Source organism: Cyprinus carpio, chromosome A5 (genome assembly GCF_018340385.1).
Source record: "Cyprinus carpio isolate SPL01 chromosome A5, ASM1834038v1, whole genome shotgun sequence".
NCBI classification, from domain to species: domain Eukaryota; kingdom Metazoa; phylum Chordata; class Actinopteri; order Cypriniformes; family Cyprinidae; genus Cyprinus; species Cyprinus carpio.
Window position 1 is genome coordinate 3448775 of NC_056576.1, and position 19673 is coordinate 3468447.

The 19673-nt window shown below is 41.7% G+C and overlaps 1 protein-coding gene across 1 annotated transcript in view; it reads left to right on the plus strand.

Moving 5' to 3' along the window:
- LOC109074527 (endoplasmic reticulum chaperone BiP-like) overlaps positions 1 to 19673 on the plus strand; it is a 43344-nt gene that overhangs the window by 18269 nt on the left and 5402 nt on the right. Inside the window, exons 6-8 of the mRNA XM_042751468.1 lie at positions 8185 to 8575; positions 11587 to 11824; positions 11928 to 12095. Of these exons, the coding sequence (XP_042607402.1) occupies positions 8185 to 8575; positions 11587 to 11824; positions 11928 to 12095 (797 nt within the window). The remainder of the gene's footprint in view (positions 1 to 8184; positions 8576 to 11586; positions 11825 to 11927; positions 12096 to 19673) is intronic.

A 19673-nucleotide genomic window follows, 5' to 3' on the forward strand; every position in this document is an offset into this window, starting at 1 on the left:
CAGTAAATTAGAATGTCGTGGAAAAGTTCGTTTATTTCAGTAGTTCAACTCAAATGATGAAACTTGTGTATTAAATAAATTCAGTGCAAACTGACTGAAGTAGTTTAAGTCTTTGGTTCTTTTAATTGTCATGATTTTGCTCACATTTAAAAAAAACCAAATTAGAATACTTCATAAGACCAATAAATAATAATAATAAAAAATTTTTTTAAATGAATTGTTGACCTTCTGGAAAGTATGTTCATTTACTGTATATGAACTCAATACTTAGTAGGGACTCCTTTTGCTTTAATACCTGCCTCAATTCGGTGTGGCAAGGAGGTGGTCTGGAAGCCCAGGTTGCTTTGACAGTGGCCTTCAGTTCATCTGCATTTTTTGGTCTCTTGTTTCTCATTTTCCTCTTGACAATACCCTATAGATTCTCTGTGGGGTTCAGGTCTGGTGAGTTTGCTGGCCAGTCAAGCACACCAAGACCATGGTCATTTAACCAACTTTTGGTGCTTTTGGCAGTGTGGGCAAGTGCAAAATCCTGCTGGAAAATGAAATCAGCATCTTCAAAAAGCTGGTCAGCAGAAGGAAGCATGAAGTGCTCCAAAATTTCTTGGTAAACGGGTGCAGTGACTTTGGTTTTTAAAAAACACAATGGACCAACACCAGCAGATGACATTGTACCCCGAATCATCACAGACTGTGGAAACTTAACACTGGAATTCAAGCAACTTGGGCTATGAGCTTCTCCACCCTTCCTTCAGACTCTAGGACCTTGGTTTCCAAATGAAATACAAAACTTGCTCTCATCTGAAAAGAGGACTTCGGACCACTGGGCAACAGTCCAGTTCTTCTTCTCCTGAGCCCAGGTAAGACACCTCTGACGAGTGGCTTAACAAGGAATACGACAACTGTAGCCAAATTCCTTGACACGTCTGTGTGTGGTGGCTCTTGATGCCTTGATCCCAGCCTCAGTCAATTCCTGGTTCACTCAAATTCTTGAATCTATTTTGCTTGACAATCCTCATAAAGCTGCGGTTCTCTCGGTTGGTTGTGCATCTTTTTCTTCCACACTTTTTCCTTCCACTCAACTTTCTTTTAACATGCTTAGAAACAGCACTCTGTGACGGCCAGCTTCTTTGGCAATGAATGTTTGTGGCTTACCCTCCTTGAGAAGGGTGTCAATGATTGTGTTCTGGACAACTGTCAAATCAGCAGTCTTCCCCATAATTGTGTAGCCTCGTGAACCAAACTGATAGACCATTTTGAAGGCTCAGGAAAACTTTGCAAGTGTTTTGAGTTGATTAGCTGATTGGCATGTCACCATATTCTAATTTGTTGAGATTTTTGTTAAATGTGAGCAAAATCATCACAATTAAAAGAACCTTAAACTACTTCAGTCTGTGTAAATTGAATTTATTTAATACATGAGTTTCACAATCTGAGTTGAATTACTGAAATAAATTAACTTTTCCACGACATTCTAATTTATTGAGATGCACCTGTATATGTACTGCAGATTATATATATTTAACATAATGTAATATTTAGTTCTAAAAATTTGCATTACTGTCTGTTCAAAATAAATGAAAAGATAAGTTTTTTTTTCCTGTACCAAAATCGTATCGAACAGTGACCCCCAATCCAAGGTACCATGACATCTGTGTACCATTCCACCTATTTTTTTTTTCAGTTTCACTTTTGGACAATAACAACACATATTTACGGATGTTTTTTGTCAACTTCAGTTCAGAATTTAACACTGTTTTTTTGTTTATTTGTTTATTACACTGCTCCACCACCATCACACTCAACACTGGCGTACCACAGGGCTGTGTGCTGAGCCCATTCCTCTACTCCCGCTACACCCACGACAGCAAGCCTGTGCATGGATCAAACTCCATCATTAAGTTTGCAGATGACACCGCGGTGATTGACAACATTGCCTCATCAGAGACAACGATGAGACTGCCTACAGGGAGGAGGTACAGCACCTGGCCGCATGGTGCGCTGACAACAACCTGCTCCTTAACACCAGCAAGATAAAGGTGCTCATTGTGGACTTCAGGAAGAAGAAAGGAAGCATGCATGACCCCATCCACATTAACGGAGATTGTTGTTGAACGTGTGTCCAGCTTCAAGTTCCTGGGAACCACCATCTCGGAGGACCTGTCCTGGATCACAAACACCTCCAGCCTGGTCAAGAAGGCTCATCAGCTCATCCTCAGGACACTGAAGAAGAACCAGCTGTCTTCAGCCATCCTGGTGAACTTTTACCGTTGTGCCATCGAGAGCATCCTGACCAGTTGTATTACCGTCTGGTATGGAACTGCTCAGTTGCTGACCGCAAGGCACTGCAGAGGGTGGTGAAAACCACCCAATGCATCACAGGGACACCACTTCCTGCTATTGAGGACACCCATAAGAAATGCTGTCTACGTCAAGCTCGCAGCATTCTTAAGGACTCTTCTCACCCTGACCATAGACTGTTTAACCTCCTGCCCTCCGGGAGGCGCTTCAGGAGCCTCCGGACAAGGACCAGCAGATTCAGGAACAGCTTTTTCCCTACAGCTGTCTCCTTACTGAACTCTGCCCTCTGACACAACCCCCCCACCACCACCACCCACACACTGACTCCTCACCCCTCCTCATCACTACATCTGATTTACAAACAAGCAAAAAACAGTAAACTTGTTATTACTTGCACTACTGTCTGTTCATCCAGAATACCAAGTAATCCATTTGCACACTGAAATATTTTCTATGCACTTTTACTGTCCATTGCACTAGTGTAAATGATGTTCATATGTTCATAGTATCTGTTTATAGTGTACATCCATTTGTATAGTATGTTCATTGTACACCAATCTGTATATCATGCTGATAGTATTTAAAATATGTAAATTATGTCCATAAAACTGCCTTATTTGTATATTTATTGTACATTTGTAACATATTGTAGACACTGTATATTCTGTACTTACTGCTTATTGCACTTCTGGTTAGATGCTAACTGCATTTCGTTGCCTTGTACCTTACATGTGCAATGACAATAAAGTTTAATCTAATCTAATCTAATGATAATATCTACAATGAACATTTTTTGACTTTTTTTTTTATTTATATGATGTTTTATTAACAAGGTTCGGGAGGAGCATGATCAGATAATCAACCAATTTGGCTCAGGTGCAACTCGTTTAGCTAACCATCTTAACTAGCACAATACGTGTGATCATATAATCAACCAATTTGGCTCAGGTGCAACTCGTTTAGCTAACCATCTTAACTAGCACAATACGTTATTCCTAATCTGTTTTTATCCCACATTAGGGACAGGGGGAGTTCTTCGGGTTCGGGCTATATTCCGGGCTCGGAGCCCTCCCCCAGGACAGCACGCCAAAATATGCTTACTATTTGCTAACAGATTAGATGTAAGGGTGAACTCGTGAACTGCCCTTAATGATTGGCGCGCAGCTACAGACTTTGCTTTGATGCCCACAAAGCATGCAGCTCAGGCAATCGGTAAGGCTATGGGCTTTATGGTCTTCCTTCCTGACCTCAAGGACTCAGACCATAAAGTTCTCCTTAATGCCCCGGTGACTCCTTCCGTATTTTTCGGTGTCTTCGTTGATTACGTGGTTTAGATCTTTTAGGAGTTTAATGAGCATGCCAAAGCATTGAGCCACGTGATGCCGAGGTGCGTTTTCCAGCAGCAGACCATGAGATCCTGGTGTTCTTCCATTTGGGCTGGCTTTGGCCCCACGCACTTTCTCAAAGTGCATGGATGCACTGCCTTTTCCCCTCAGAGCGAGTGAGATGCACGTTCTCAACTATCTGGATGACTGGCTGATTTAAGCTCAGTCCCGGGACACGATAGTCGGCCATATAGACACGCTGCTTCGTCACTTGGACTCCCTAGGGCTATGTGTCAACATGCAGAAGAGCATTCTCAGCCAGAGTCAGTCTGGGGGTGTGTTTTAACTTGGTGGAGATGCGCACCCGCCTCTCTCTGGAGCGCTCAGTGGCCATTTTGTCTTCCCTGTGCCATTTCAGACCTGGCCAACTCTATTCACTTGAAGAAATTTCATAGGCTGCTGGGAATCATAGCAGCAGCGTCAGCAGTGTGTCATTTAGGTTTACTACACATGCGCCTGCTGCAGATATGGTTGAAATCTCTAGTCCCTTGGACGGCGTGGAATTCGGGCTGTTTGTGGTCTCTGGCGGCTGCATCGAAGCTCTGAGGCTGTGGCGCAACCCAGTTCTCATCAGCTGGGGGGTTCCCCTGGGCTTGGTGCACACTCTGGTAATGACGGACGCATCGACTCGCAGCTAGCGTCGGATCATCAGGATGGAATGAGAGGTAGAGTTGAGTGTCATCGGGATAGCAGTGATATGAAAAGCCATGTTTCTGAAGGACAGAATAGGGTTGACAGGAGGATCTGGTGATTAACCATGTCAAAAGGAGCAGACAGATCCAGCAAGATAAGTATTGAAGATTTGGAATCTGCTCTTGCCAGTCTTGGGGCTTCAACAACTTAGAGCAAGACAGTCTCGTTTGAATGTTCACTTCTGAAACCAGACCAGTTGCTGTTGAGGAGGTTGTTCTATGTGAGAAAGGCAGAGACTCGTTCAATGTTTTTTGCAGTGAAAGGAAGAAGGGAAACTGGTCTGAAGTTCTCTAAAGGAGATGGGTTAAGGGTGTGTTTCTTAAGTAGTGGGGTTATATGAGCCTGTCTAAATGCTGGGGGAAAAACACCAGTGTGAAGGTATTTGTTAATGATGTGAGTGAGTGCAGATACAACTGCAAGATAAATGGCTTGAAGGAGATGAGATGGAATAGGATCAAGCAGATCATGAGCGGATTAGAAAGGATGAGTTTGGAGACTTCTGCCTCAGAGAGTGAAGAGAAGGATGTGAACGAGTGTATGTTTGCTGGTAAGATGTGCTTGACAGATTGTGGTGTGGAAAATTGTGCACTGATGGTTTTAATTTTATTTATGAAGAACATGGCAAAGTCTTTGTTGATGTTTTGGGCAGAATTATGAGAGCCCACTCCCTTGGTTGAAAAGCAACCACACACATGAATGGTCTAAGAAGGCTTCACTGTTGGTACAACACAGGGCTCATGGTAGCGTTCACCTTTTCTTCTCAGAAGAAACGATTTTTCAGATGTCCCAAACAGTTGGAAGGGGGCTTCTTCAGTGAAAATATTGTTGTTTAGGATCTTTGTAATTGATGATTAATTTTAGTCTGTCCTTGACACTCTGGGACATCCTGAAGACTTTTTCACTGCAGTCGAACCTTTCTCCTTGAAGTTTTTGATGATCCGGTAAATAGCTCTTTCAGGTGCAATATCCTTTGTAGCAATTTCCTTGCATGTGAGGCCCTTTTGATGCAAAGCTATGATGGCTGCACGTGTTTTTTTTGGAAGTAACCATCGCTAACAAGAACACAATGATTGGAAGCACTTCTTCCCTCCTTTTACAGCAATCAGTCTGCTCTTACAATCTAATTAGTATGAGAGTGATTTGACCTGACTAGTATTCATTCATTCTTTCACATGTGCTGCTGATCTGATTAGTCAATTAATGTAAGCAGGTCATTTGGTGTCAGGATTAAAAAACAGTGAAATTATTTTTGTGAAAGGTTCATTTTTTGGCCAATGAGTCAATTGTCAATTGAGCTTTTAGCATCTGATCACTCTATAAAATAATCTAGAAACAATGTGAATGAACACCATTACAGCTTAAGCAGCAAACTTTGCAAAACACAAAATTTATGTTACTACCAAACTTTTGGTCATGACTGTATGCCAGGTTAAAGAGATGGGTCTTTAGTCTAGATTTAAACTGACAGAGTGTGTCTGCTTCATGAACAATGCTAGGTAGATTGTTCCACAGTTTGGGCGCTAAATAGGAAAATGATCTGCCGCTGAAGGAAAGCTTGCTATTAAAAAGCACAACTAGGGTCCTAACTAATGGCAAAGAATTGACACACTGTAAAAAAAAAAAAATCTGTGACATTTATGGTAAAATACAGGCAGCGGTGGTTGCCAGAATTTTTACCTTTAAATATATGGTAGCAACATTTTAGGCTTTACAGACTTAACTTAAATTCACAATAAAAATGTATTTCATTAACTGATGTAATGTTGAGAAACCAGCATATTGAAGTACTAATATCTGTTTTGAACCATTGTAATACTAATAACCACCAAAAGCAGGTGGTGATGAGAAAGTCACATGATGAATCAAAGCTCATTACAAACAGCTCTTCCACAAGCTGAGAAGGGATATACTAATATATATATGTACACAACTGATAAGAAAAAGCTAAGAAACAGGTATTTCAACAGAAAAAAAAAAACATAAAATATGAAGTGTCATACAGGGAATTCTGGGAGTGTCAATTTAGTTTTTTTTTTCACTGTAAATTGTACAATGACTTTTTCTTTTTTACTTCCAAAAACCGTAATTTTAACAGTATTTTACTGTAAAATTACATTAAATGTAATTACAGTTATTCACTGTATATACTGTAGTATGGAAACTTAATGATAACCAATTAACTGGTTTTTACTGTAACATTTTTACAGTCTTTTACTGTTAAAATCACAATCATTTTTTACAGTGCAGAGCAGCCATAAAGTGTTAGACAGTGTTCTAGGTTATTACATGTGGAGGTTTTTGGTCCGAGAATTAAAGGCCAGGACACACCAGGCCGACTTCAAAGAACTAGCGGTGACAAAAGCCGACGGTGTTGTTGCCTCACGTTGGCAGCATCTAGAGTAAAAAGCTGCGCTTGAACACACCGCTCAGACTACAGCCAACTGCAAACTAACATGTTTTCTTTACCTGTGTGAGAGGAATTATTTCTCAATATCAGCAGCTATCAATAGTAAATATTGGTCATTCAAAAGGAGAAACTGAAAAAAAGATATGAGATATATGAAGAATAAAACTAAATAAATAAATAAAACGTAAACAAAGCAGCACTTGTTTACCATTTTGAATATCAGTTATGTTGATAACTTTCTTCATTTTAAGTGGCTCATGTTGTTATAAAAATATTTGCATATTTTAGTGCTTGGGTAAAATCTTTCAATATTAGAACAGCCTTCTGTCTGTGCTGCCTTCATTTACATGCTCGTTTTCATCACTTTCGGTTTAAATCTGGGGGACTGACTCGTTCACTAAACTGAACATCCAATCAGAGTTCCCACTCTTGCCGATGCCCCCGATGCCAATTCAACATGTTGAATCAGGCAAGCTGCCACAAGTGTGAGCCCAATGAGAGCTAACGTGAGGAACACACCAAACAAACTAGCCCGACAGACTCTTATTTGAAAGCCTGGCGTTGCCAAATGGCTGACCGTCGGCTTGGCGTTTCCCGGCCTTAACACCTCTGTTTTTTCAGAATTTAGCGGTAGGAAATGACTAGTCATCCAGTTTTTTTTATATCAACTATGCATTTTGTTAGTTTTGCGAATTGGTATATAGAAATGCAGAGCTGAGTTTTATCAGCATAACAGTGAAAGCTAAAAGTATGTTTCCTGATGATATCTCCTAAGGGTAACATTGTAAAGCGTGAAAAGCAACTGTCCTAGTGCTGAGCCTTGTGGTACTTCACTTGTGATCCTCATCAATCACTGCTACGAATTGATTTCAGTCAGATAAGTAATATTTGAACCATGTCAATGCAATTCCACTAATGTCTACATTATATTCTAGTCTACTCAAAATAATGTTGTGGTCGACAATGTCAAATGCAGCGCTAAGATCCATTAGCACTAATACAGAGGTACAACCGCGTTCAGATGATAAAAGAATGACATTTGTAATTCTGATGAGAGCAGTCTCAGTACTATGATACGGTCTAAATCCTGACTGGAAATCCTTACAGATACCATCTCTCTAAAAATGAACAAAGCTGAGAGGATACTGCCTTTTCTAATATCTTTGACAGAAAAGGAAGATTTGAGATTGGTCTGTATGTAATGACAACTCAAAATTAGAAATGTTGCTTTGGCAACTAACGGAAATAAAATAAGTTTAGGATTTAAAAAAAATATTTTATTTCAGTTAATGTTTTAATTGCAAGTATTGTTACTTGAAATAAAATAATTTATATATATATTTATATATATATTATGGTTTTGGTTAATGATTACCCTGATGAACATCTTGCTCTCCACAGAACTGCCGCCGCCATTGCTTACGGTCTGGACAAGAGTGACGGTGTGAAGAACATCCTGGTGTTTGATCTTGGTGGCGGCACCTTTGACGTTTCCCTGCTGACCATCGATAATGGCGTCTTCGAGGTGGTGGCCACCAATGGAGACACTCACCTCGGTGGTGAAGATTTTGATCAACGTGTCATGGAGCACTTCATCAAGCTATACAAGGATAAAACTGGAAAGGACGTGCGCAAGGACAACCGCGCCATGCAGAAACTGCGTCGTGAGGTGGAGAAGGCCAAGAGAGCGCTGTCCACCCAGCATCAGGCCCGCATCGAGATCGAATATTTTTTTAAAGGGGAAGACTTCTCTGAGACACTGACCCGCACCAAGTTTGAGGAGCTCAACGTGGTAAGAGAAGCTCCGCTTTACCAACAAATCCTTAACAAGACTAGAAATAAAATTTATTAATAATGTTAAAAAACCCTGCAATTTATTAATTCTATTAATAAAAGATTTTCTATTTATTTGAAAAAAAATCTGAAAATATAAATATTGGGAAAATTTCTTTTTAGTTTATATATATATATATATATATATATATATATATATATATATATATATATATATATATATATATATATATATATAATCTATTTAGATTTCATTTGTTTTTATTTTTTTATTAATGAACTACAATTGAAATAAAAATTAATGAAATAATTCTAAAACAAAAACTATTAAAAATGATATCTCAAAATTACTTAAACTTTAAAAATAACTAATTCAAAATATTAATAAATACTGTTATAGGAAACTAATTAAGGTTTTCAGGATCAATTAAAAATTAAAGGCAGGTGTGTTTAATTAGGGTTGGAGCTAAACTTTGCAGGACAGTTGATCGCCAGGAGCAGGGTTGGGCAGCCCGATCTAGAGTTGGTTAATTTTTATTTTAGTATCACTAAAACTGAAAGAAAAAAGTAATATTAATAAAGAAATAAAAATGGGCCAGTCATGGCCTAATGGTTAGAGTCAGACTTGTAACCAGAAGGTCGTAGGTTCGAGTCTCATGACCGGGAGTGAATGACCGGCACTTTCTTCCACCCTCAATACCTCAACTGAGGTGAGACCCTTGAGCAAGGCACCGAATCCCCCAACTGATTCCTGAGCGCCACAGCAAAAATGGCTGCCCACTGCTCTGTGTGTGTGTTCATGGTGTGTGTGTGTGTGTGTGTTTGTTCACTACTCACTGCTGTGTGTGTGCACTTGGACAGGTGAAATGCAGAGCTCAAATTCCGAGTATATGACACAATTTTTTGGCCACCTGTTAGGCCCGGGGAATGAAACGCTATCGATATTTATCGATGGTACACCATCATCAATAACGATATATCGCATGATAGTTACCCACTTTTTTCATTTAAAGGCGTGTGTTTTGACAAGCAGAAAGCCAGCAGAACACAAACACATGCTGAAATGAGTGCGTGCCTGCCTGAGATGAGGAGACTGTGAATCATAAAAGGAATATTAGTCGAATGTGTATTTTGAAACATTTTAATGTTTTTGTTAGTCTATATCCAGTTGAACCCACAAGATGCGCCGCTGCAGCATTATTCATTCAAAATATAAGAGAACTATTGAAGCTCAATGCGGAGAAGATATTATTTAGGTTACAACCGAAACCAAGCCATTCACACAGAATGCATGTTCGGCACATTTTTGAGACGCACAACTATGACTGCTACACTCGCATCTCCCACGAGATGAATAGAAAGCCATGTAAAGTTAAAAGAGGTTCAACATTTAGAAAACATGTCTCGAGAATTTGTAGGGGTTTTATTCTATACCACTGGGTCTCATATGTTTACATGTGATCGGCGCTTTGGCTAGTTGTTTTAAAGGAGTCATCGGATGCATGCACTTTTACAGGTTGTTTGAACTGAAATGTGTGTAAGCAGTGTGTGTACACAAATACCCTATAATGATAAAAATCCACCCAGTGTTTTTATTTTAATCTACTAAAATCTTTACCCCTTTCTCAAATCGAGCCAATCTCAGATGCCTGTCTGTGTGATGTCACAAAAACAGGCCCCTCCCATGATAGTTTGATTGACAGCCAGTGTTTTTATTTTAATCTTACCTTAGACCCACCCTGAGTGACTGTCATCAGTCCACCATTTTTTCACCGCCGGAGCAGATGTAGACAAGAATGACTCCTGTTCTGTTGTTGGATGTTATAATGAACATAGCAGTCATCATTTACTCCCGACATCTGTGCTGCTGAAAACGCAGTGGATTATGTTTGTTTTTGAAGGGAATGCACCCCTGATCTACCTAAATGCGTCTGTGTTCGCGCCAATTATTCATGATCCAGCTTCACCTACAGAAGAAATGAATATACGTTTTTTTTCATGAATCTTTGCAAATCGTCTTTCCTAATAATCTGCTAATTAGCAAGTTTCACAATGAATGTGGCTAAAGTCTCTTAGAGAGCAGCTCGGAAGAGAGGGGCAGGGTCAGTAGAGCACATTAACATTTAAAGGAAAATGCTACAAAATAGCTTGCTCTGAAAAGAGCTGTTTTTGACAGGGTAAAAAGTGTGTTTTTTACACTACCATTGAGAAATGTAACCAAACTGTTACAGACTTTTCATTAAGACCCTAAGGAGTCATATCAATTTATGCAAAATGGGCATCCGATGACCCCTTTAAGGTATGCATAAATACATGATGCTGTTTTGTTCATTATTGTTTATGCAATTTACAAAATTATATTTGATTTATAAATACTAGTTTAAACTAATACAAAAAGTATGCACTTTCTTTTTATAGACAGTCATTATTTAATTGCATTGAATAAACAATTTAATGAGGTGCATTTTTTTGCTCATTGCGCCCTCCTGTGGCCTCAGGAGACAGGCCAAATGTTTCCTTAACACTTATTTAATCTGCATATAAAATATAAGAAAGGAGATATTAGTTTAAATCTTTTTTTTGTTATTTTGTTTAAGACTAAAATAAGATGCTGTTTGTCTTAATAAATTGGGTCAATTAAAAATATAATTGTTAAATTAAAAAAAAAATTCTACTGCTCTGTTTAAGAAAATTATTTTTTTTAAAATTCAGTAATTATCGATACAAAACAATATGAAACATTATATTGTGATAATTGTTTTTAGCTATATCGCCCAGTCCTACCACCTGTCCTTTTTCTTTTTAAAATGACAAAAAAAGAGAAAAGACTCACAGCAGATTACTAAAACTTTTGAATTAAAATGAAAACTGAAAATCTAAAAATAAAAAACTAATTCAAAATATTGAAAAATAGTATTGTAGTTTATTGAAAAAGATATATAAAAAGAACCATGCTTGTGCCTGTATTGCATGGAAAATAACCAATGTTTTGTGCTCTTGTCCTCACAGGACTTGTTCCGCTCCACAATGAAACTAGTGCAGAAGGTTCTGGAAGACTCTGACCTGAAGAAGACTGACATTGACGAGATTGTCCTGGTTGGCGGCTCCACTCGTATTCCCAAGATCAAGCAGCTGGTGAAGGAGTTCTTCAACGGCAAGGAGCCGTCCAGAGGAATCAACCCGGATGAGGCCATGGCTTACGGAGCTGCCGTCCAGGCTGGAGTCCTGTCAGGAGAAGAGAACATCGGTGAGTCTGTCTACAACCTTTAATGATGGCCACATCTAGGGCTGGGCTGTCTAATTACACACGTCGCTTGTGAGATGATTACTGGCTGAAATGTGTTGAACAGGTGATCTGGTGCTTCTGGACGTTTGCCCTTTAACCCTGGGCATTGAGACAGTCGGTGCAGTGATGACCAAACTCATTCCCAGGAACACCGTTGTGCCCACCAAGAAATCCCAGATCTTCTCCACTGCTTCTGACAACCAGCCAACCGTGACCATCAAAGTTTATGAAAGTGAGTGACACTTTTTTTTTTTTTTTTAAAACTGACCAAATTTGATTTAATTTTTTTGGTTTAATTTATTGACCTTTTTTTTTTAGTTAGTTTATATGAAAATGGTTTTGTTTTAGATTTTGAAAATAAAACTAAAAACAAAAAGAATAATAAAAAAAAAAAATCCCCCATATTTTGCTACATTTAACCGTTTCTCACTTAAAATTGCCAATGTTGCTGGTGTGTTAAATCACAAACATTCTTTTTATTTAGTTGATTCATATGAAAAGGTCTTTAAAGTCCCTGTAAAGTCAATTCTGAGAATTATTTCTAAACTCTTTATAAAGGTTAAAAATGTATTGCTGAAACACTTTACAAAGACTGTGAATTCTTTAGAACTAAATAGTGAAGTTAGACCATTAAACAGTTTTTCACCAATTCTTTGTTCAGGATTTTTCTGGCGGGGCTAAAACGGTGGCTCGATGCCGCACTGGAGCCACCGATCATGGCCCCTCCCCTAACACTATAATAACTGTTGATAACGCACTGGAGCCACCGATCATGGCCCCTCCCCTAACACTATAATAACTGTTGATGACGCACTGGAACCACCGATCACGGCCCCTCCCCTAACACTATAATAACTGTTGATGACGCACTGGAGCCACCGAGCACGGCCCCTCCCCTAACACTATAATAACTGTTGATGATGCACTGGAGCCACCGATCACGGCCCCTCCCCTAACACTATAATAACTGTTGATAACGCACTGGAACCACCGATCACGGCCCCTCCCCTAACACTATAATAACTGTTGATGACGCACTGGAGCCACCGAGCAAGGCCCTTCACCTAACACTATAATAACTGTTGATGACGCACTGGAGCCACCGATCATGGCCCCTCCCATAACACTATTGTAACGATAAAACAAACTTCATATTCACGGGTAGAAGGAGGCGGGAACCGGCGAACACTCAAATCAAACTTTAATAACCAAATAAACATAAAACAGCGCGACAGCCCCTCACGGGCGACTGCCGCGCACAAACAAAAACCAAACCACAAAATAAAACCCAGACCTGGTCCTTTCTCGTCCTTCACTGTCGTCGCTCCTCTTTTGTATCCTGCCAATCTCTTCCGTGGGACTCGAGACCGGTGAGTGGAGCAGGTGTCGCTCATTTCCCAATCACTCCACCGGCCTCGCGCTGTTCCCACGGCTCTCGGTCCCGCCCCACTCGTCACATACCCCCATCGCCCCTCGCAGGGCAGGGGGTACCCACGAGACTGCGCTCTACTCCCCCCCCCGCTTCCCTCTGGGGGGACCGCTCACGGTGGCTGCGGGTACCTGGGGGTAGGACAGACAGACGAGGCGAGAGAAAAGGAGATGGAAGGATGAGGAGCGACAGAGACGAGAGAGGGGAGAGAGGAATTTTTGTTTTTAAAAATCCGGTTCCCAGACATGTGCCGCTCTGACATGCTGCAGCTGGGTGAACTCTTCCATGGTGCCTGGCGGTGGCACTGGACGGCCCTCGGCGGACGGCACGACACTCCTCTGTCGCCCGGTGGACGGCGACGGCTCCTCTAATTTTGGGCAGCCGGCAGGAGTCCCCCGTTCCCTGCTCCTCCTCATACCTTGGGATGGCAGCAGGCTCCGGCCCCCTGGCGAACGGCGCCGACTCCTCCGCTCCCTCACGGACGGCAGCCGCCCCTCCACATCGCAGGCGGCCGGCAGCGAGTTCGTCCATCCCCGGCAACTCACTCCAGCCCACCGCCTCTAGCGTCCATGGCGCCAGACTGTTACGTCCTGCTCGATGGCACCGCGGATTCACCCCAGCGGCGAGGGATCTTCGGCAGCGCGTCCCTCCTTCCTCCCGGGTTTCAGCACCAGTGTAACAATAAAAACTCCATAATCATGGGAAGAAGGAGGTGGGAACCGGTGGACCCTCAATAAAATTTTAATGACAAAATAAATACAAAACAGCGCGACAGCCCCTCACGGGCGACTGCCGTGCACAAACAAAAACCAAACACAAAATAAAACCCAGGCCTGGTCCTCTCTCGTCCTTCACTGTCGTCGCTCCTCTTTTGTATCCTCCCAATCTCCTCCGTGGGACTCGAGACCGGTGAGTGGAGCAGGTGTCGCTCATTTCCCAATCACTCCACCGGCCTCGATCCGTTCCCACTCTCGGCCCCGCCCCACTCGTCACAACTATAATAACTGTTGATAACGCACTGGAGCCACCGAGCAAGTCCCCTCACCTAACACTATTATAGCTGTTGATGACGCATTGGAGCCACCGATCACGGCCCCTCCCATAACACTATAATAACTGTTGATAACGCACTGGAGCCACCGAGCAAGGCCCCTCCCATAACACTATAATAACTGTTGATGACACACTGGAGCCACCGAGCAAGGCCCCTCACCTAACACTATAATAACTGTTGATGACACACTGGAGCCACCGAGCAAGGCCCCTCACCTAACACTATAATAACTGTTGATAACGCACTGGAGCCACCGATCACGGCCCCTCCCATAACACTATTATAACTGTTGATGACGCACTGGAGCCACCGATCACGGCCCCTCCCATAACATTATAATAACTGTTGATGACACACTGGAGCCACCGAGCAAGGCCCCTCCCCTTACACTATAATAACTGTTGATGACACACTGGAGCCACTGATCACGGCCCCTCCACTAACACTATAATAACTGTTGATAACGCACTGGAGCCACCGAGCAAGGCCCCTCACCTAACACTATTATAACTGTTGATAACACACTGGAGCCATCAATCACGGCCCCTCCCATAACACTATAATAACTGTTGATAACGCACTGGAGCCACCGAGCAAGGCCCCTCACCTAACACTATAAAAACTGTTGATGACACACTGGAGCCACCGAGCACGGCCCCTCCCCTAACACTATAATAACTGTTGATAACGCACTGGAGCCACCGATCACGGCCCCTCCACTAACACTATAATAACTGTTGATAACGCACTGGAGCCACCGAGCAAGGCCCCTCCCCTAACACTATAATAACTGTTGATGACGCACTGGAGCCACCGATCACGGCCCCTCCCATAACACTATAATAACTGTTGATGACGCACTGGAGCCACCGATCACGGCCCCTCCCATAACACTATAATAACTGTTGATGACGCACTGGAGCCACCGATCACGGCCCCTCCCATAACACTATAATAACTGTTGATAACGCACTGGAGCCACCGAGCAAGGCCCCTCCCCTAACACTATAATAACTGTTGATAACGCACTGGAGCCACCGATCACGGCCCCTCCCATAACACTATAATAACTGTTGATAACGCACTGGAGCCACCGATCACGGCCCCTCCCATAACACTATAATAACTGTTGATAACGCACTGGAGCCACCGAGCAAGGCCCCTCCCCTAACACTATAATAACTGTTGATAACGTACTGGAGCCACCGAGCAAGGCCGCTCACCTAACACTATAATAACTGTTGATGACACACTGGAGCCACCGATCACGGCCCCTCCCATAACACTATAATAACTGTTGATGACGCACTAGAGCCACCGAGCACGGCCCCTCCCCTAACACTATAATAACTGTTGATAACGCACTGGAGCCACCGAGCAAGGCCCCTCCCCTAACACTATAATAACTGTTGATAACGCACTGGAGCCACCGATCACGGCCCCTCCCATAACACTATAATAACTGTTGATAACGCACTGGAGCCACCGAGCAAGGCCCCTCCCCTAACACTATAATAACTGTTGATGACGCACTGGAGCCACCGATCACGGCCCCTCCCATAACACTATAATAACTGTTGATAACGCACTGGAGCCACCGATCACGGCCCCCTCCCATAACACTATAATAACTGTTTGATAACGCACTGGAGCCACCGAGCAAGGCCCCTCCCCTAACACTATAATAACTGTTGATGACGCACTGGAGCCACCGATCACGGCCCCTCCCATAACACTATAATAACTGTTGATGACACACTGGAGCCACCGAGCACGGCCCCTCCCCTAACACTATACCTAGAGCACATTTGCATCAGTTCACCTGCTCAATCGCAAGTTACTGTCAGTACATTTAGTTACTACAGCCTAAAGTTTGCTAGCTAGCTATGACTTCATCATGGAAATGCATATTACCAGGTTGCATTATAGATACATATAAGTTATAGATAACTTACAAAACAGCTCTGTGTCCTTATTTAAATTTCCTAATAATGATTATATCAAAAAGAGGTGGATTAATTTTGTGGATTAAGAGCCACCTTGATGGAGAGCTGAAGATCACCAGCAACACCCGCCTCTGCAGTGATCATTTTACACCGGATAGTTTTATAAACTCTCATTGGAGACAACTGGGATTCACTGATAATCCGCAGCTTTCCTGTGAGTGGTCATGGTTTCAGCGCAGACAGCGGACACGCCCCCAGCATTTGAGAGCAGAGGATACCACCCATTTTTTCAAGATTTTGATAACTTATTTACTTTAGTGGATTTTGTGGTTGGTTAATAATAAATTTTTCTGTGGTGTGACAAACTCACAACACATATGTAATATTGACTTTACAGGTACCTTAATTTTATAGTTTTAGATTTTATTATTTATTTATTTTTTAATCAAAGATAAATTTCAAAACTTTTTTTTTTTGCTTAATTTTAAACCATTATTTGCTCAAATCTTAGCTGGCATGGTGTTTGTTATACACTGCACAAGAAGATTGAAGATCCAAACACAGCTTTTAATAAGGGGTAATCCACAAACATAGTCCAAACAGGCAAAAGGTCCAAAGCACAGACAGGGCAGTCCAAACAACAATATCCAGAGCACAGGCAACAACAACAAAACACAAAGAACCCCAAAAAAAAAAAAACACAACAAAAACAAGACAAGACACAGTAGCACCGGACACAAGGGCTTAATTGCAGTGCTAACACAAGGTACCCTTTGTCCAAATACCTGCACTTGCAGTTTTTGCACTTGACCACTTGACTACTTATGACGTATTTCCTGTATTTGGTCCAAGTGTTCAAGTGCGCATGAAGACTACAAGTGTGTGTAGAACTTTTTATTACCTGATGGGACACATTTATAGTGTTGTAAAAATGCAAGTGTTTATAGAGCTTTGTTTTTATTTTCAATACTTTGCATTTTAAAATCAGTTTCTAAATGTCTGTTCAGTAGCATCTATAACAGATGACAGTTTAATTTTGTGTTGCTTCTAATTAAGTAATAAAATGCAGTTGAAAATGGTGTACAAAATAATTATCACCACTACTCATTTGCACCAATAAAACGTGGAACTCTTTGTTTTACTACCAAATTATATGTAATATCTAACTATTATTAATATTTAACATACATTGGAAAGGATTCTGTGACCTCTTGCAAGATCTCTACAAGAAGACTTACGATATATTTCCAAAACATGATGCATGATGGGATACACTAAGCCTTGAATACCGCTCCGGAGTGGTATTCAAGATAGTGTGGATTAAGTATGTGTTTAGGGCACTGCTCTTTGGTGTTTTTAAGACCTGGGTCTTGTGGACTTATTTCCTGTCGAGTGCACACGCTCTCAATCAGAATCAGAATCAGAAAGAGCTTTATTGACAAGTGTGCTTGTGCATATAAGGAATTTGTTTTAGTGACATAAGCTTCCAGAACATGAGACAACAACAACACAGAGACAATGAATATAAGATGAGAATTTAAAAAATCACATACGTAAATATAAATAGACAAAAATTTTAAAATAGATGATTGAATGTAATGGAATAGAATGAGATGAGAGGATGTACTAGAATGGAGGTGGTAACTAATAAATATAAGGTTATTGAACATTTTTATTGTATAATGTGGGGAACATTTAACTGTTCATAAGGTAGATTGCTTGGGGGAAGAAACTGTCCTTGTGCCTGGCTGTCCTGGTATTTGGGGCTCTGTAGCGCTGGCCAGATGGCAAAAGTTCAAAAAGAGGATAACTTGGATGTGAGGGATCCAGAGTGATTTTCTGTGGCCTTTTCCTTACTCTGGATGTATACCAATAAGTTATCTGCACCAATAATCCTTCAAGCAGTCCGAACCGTTCTCTGTAGTCTTCTGATGTCTGATTTTGTAGCTGAACCAAACCAGACAGTTATTGAAGTACACAGGCCAGACTCGGTGACGGCTGAGTAAAACTGTTTCAGCAGCTCCTGCGGCAAGTTAAACTTCCTCAGCTGGCAAAGGAAATACAACCTTTGTTGGGCCTTTTTTTACAATGGAGTCGATGTGAGTGTCCCACTTCAGGTCCTGGGAGATGATGGATCACAGGAACTTGAATGTCTCCACTGCAATTGTTGTGCTTTTTTTGATGGTGAGTGGGGGGAGTGCAGGGGGGTTTCTCCTAAAGTCCACAATCATCTCCACTGTTTTGAGCATGTTCAGCTCCAGGTTGTGAAGACTGCACCAAACAATCAGCTGCTCAACCTCTTGTCTGTAATCTTGAGTAACTTTGGAACAGGGATCATGGTGAAGCATTTTGAAGAAGGAAGGGACTTCACACAACTCCAGAGATCTACTGAAGATTTGTGAAAAGATGGGGGCCAGTTGGTCAGCACAGGTTTTCAGACAGGTTGGTGTCACATCATCTGGGCCTGGTGCCTTTCTTCTCTTGTTCTTTCTGAAGACCTGGTGCACATCCTCTTCACTGATCTGAAGTGCAGGAGTGGGGGAGAGGGAGGTTACAGGAGGTGTTAACGGTTGTGTAGAGAGATGGTCTGAGTGGGTGTGGTGGGTGGGAGGTTTTAAATCTACAATAAAACTCATTCAGGTCTTCAGCAAGTTTTTGATTCACCTCAGTGCAGAGGGATGGTGTCTTGTAGATGGTGATGGCTTTCAGCCCTTTCCACACTGAAGTTGAGTCATTGGAAGTGAACTGATCTTCCAACTTTTTAGCGTAGGTCCTTTTAGCCACTCTAATCTCCTTATTCAGTGTGTTCCTGGCCTGATTGTACAAAACTCTGTCCCAATTTCTGTAGGCATCCTCTTTGGCCTGACGAAGATGTCTGAATTTTTCTGTAAACCATGGCTTATCATTGTTAAATGTTAAATAAGTCCTGGTAGGAATGCATATATACTCACAGAAACTAATATAGGAGTCTATATAGTAACTCACATAACCCACAGTTACAGTCTCTGTAAGTTTGTCCAGATCGTTGGTATAGTGTTGATTAAGTATGTGATCAGTGGAATCGAAACAGGCTTGTAAAACCCACTCTGTTTCGTTGGTCCATCTCTTTACAGTCTTTACTACAGGTTTAACAGATTTAAGTTTTTGCCTTTAGGTTGGTATAAGATGAACCAGGCAGTGATCAGGGAGTCCTAAAGCTGCCCGTGGGACAGGATGGTATGCATCCTTTATTTTTACCAAACTTTTGGCAAAGCCAGGCTCACATGCACTTGCGGAGGAATGTTAAACACTCATGAGAATGAACGCTGCGAGTAGAATGGTTTACAGTTAACGAAGAGCATTTCTAGATGGGAACAGCACATCTTGTTTAACACTGTTACA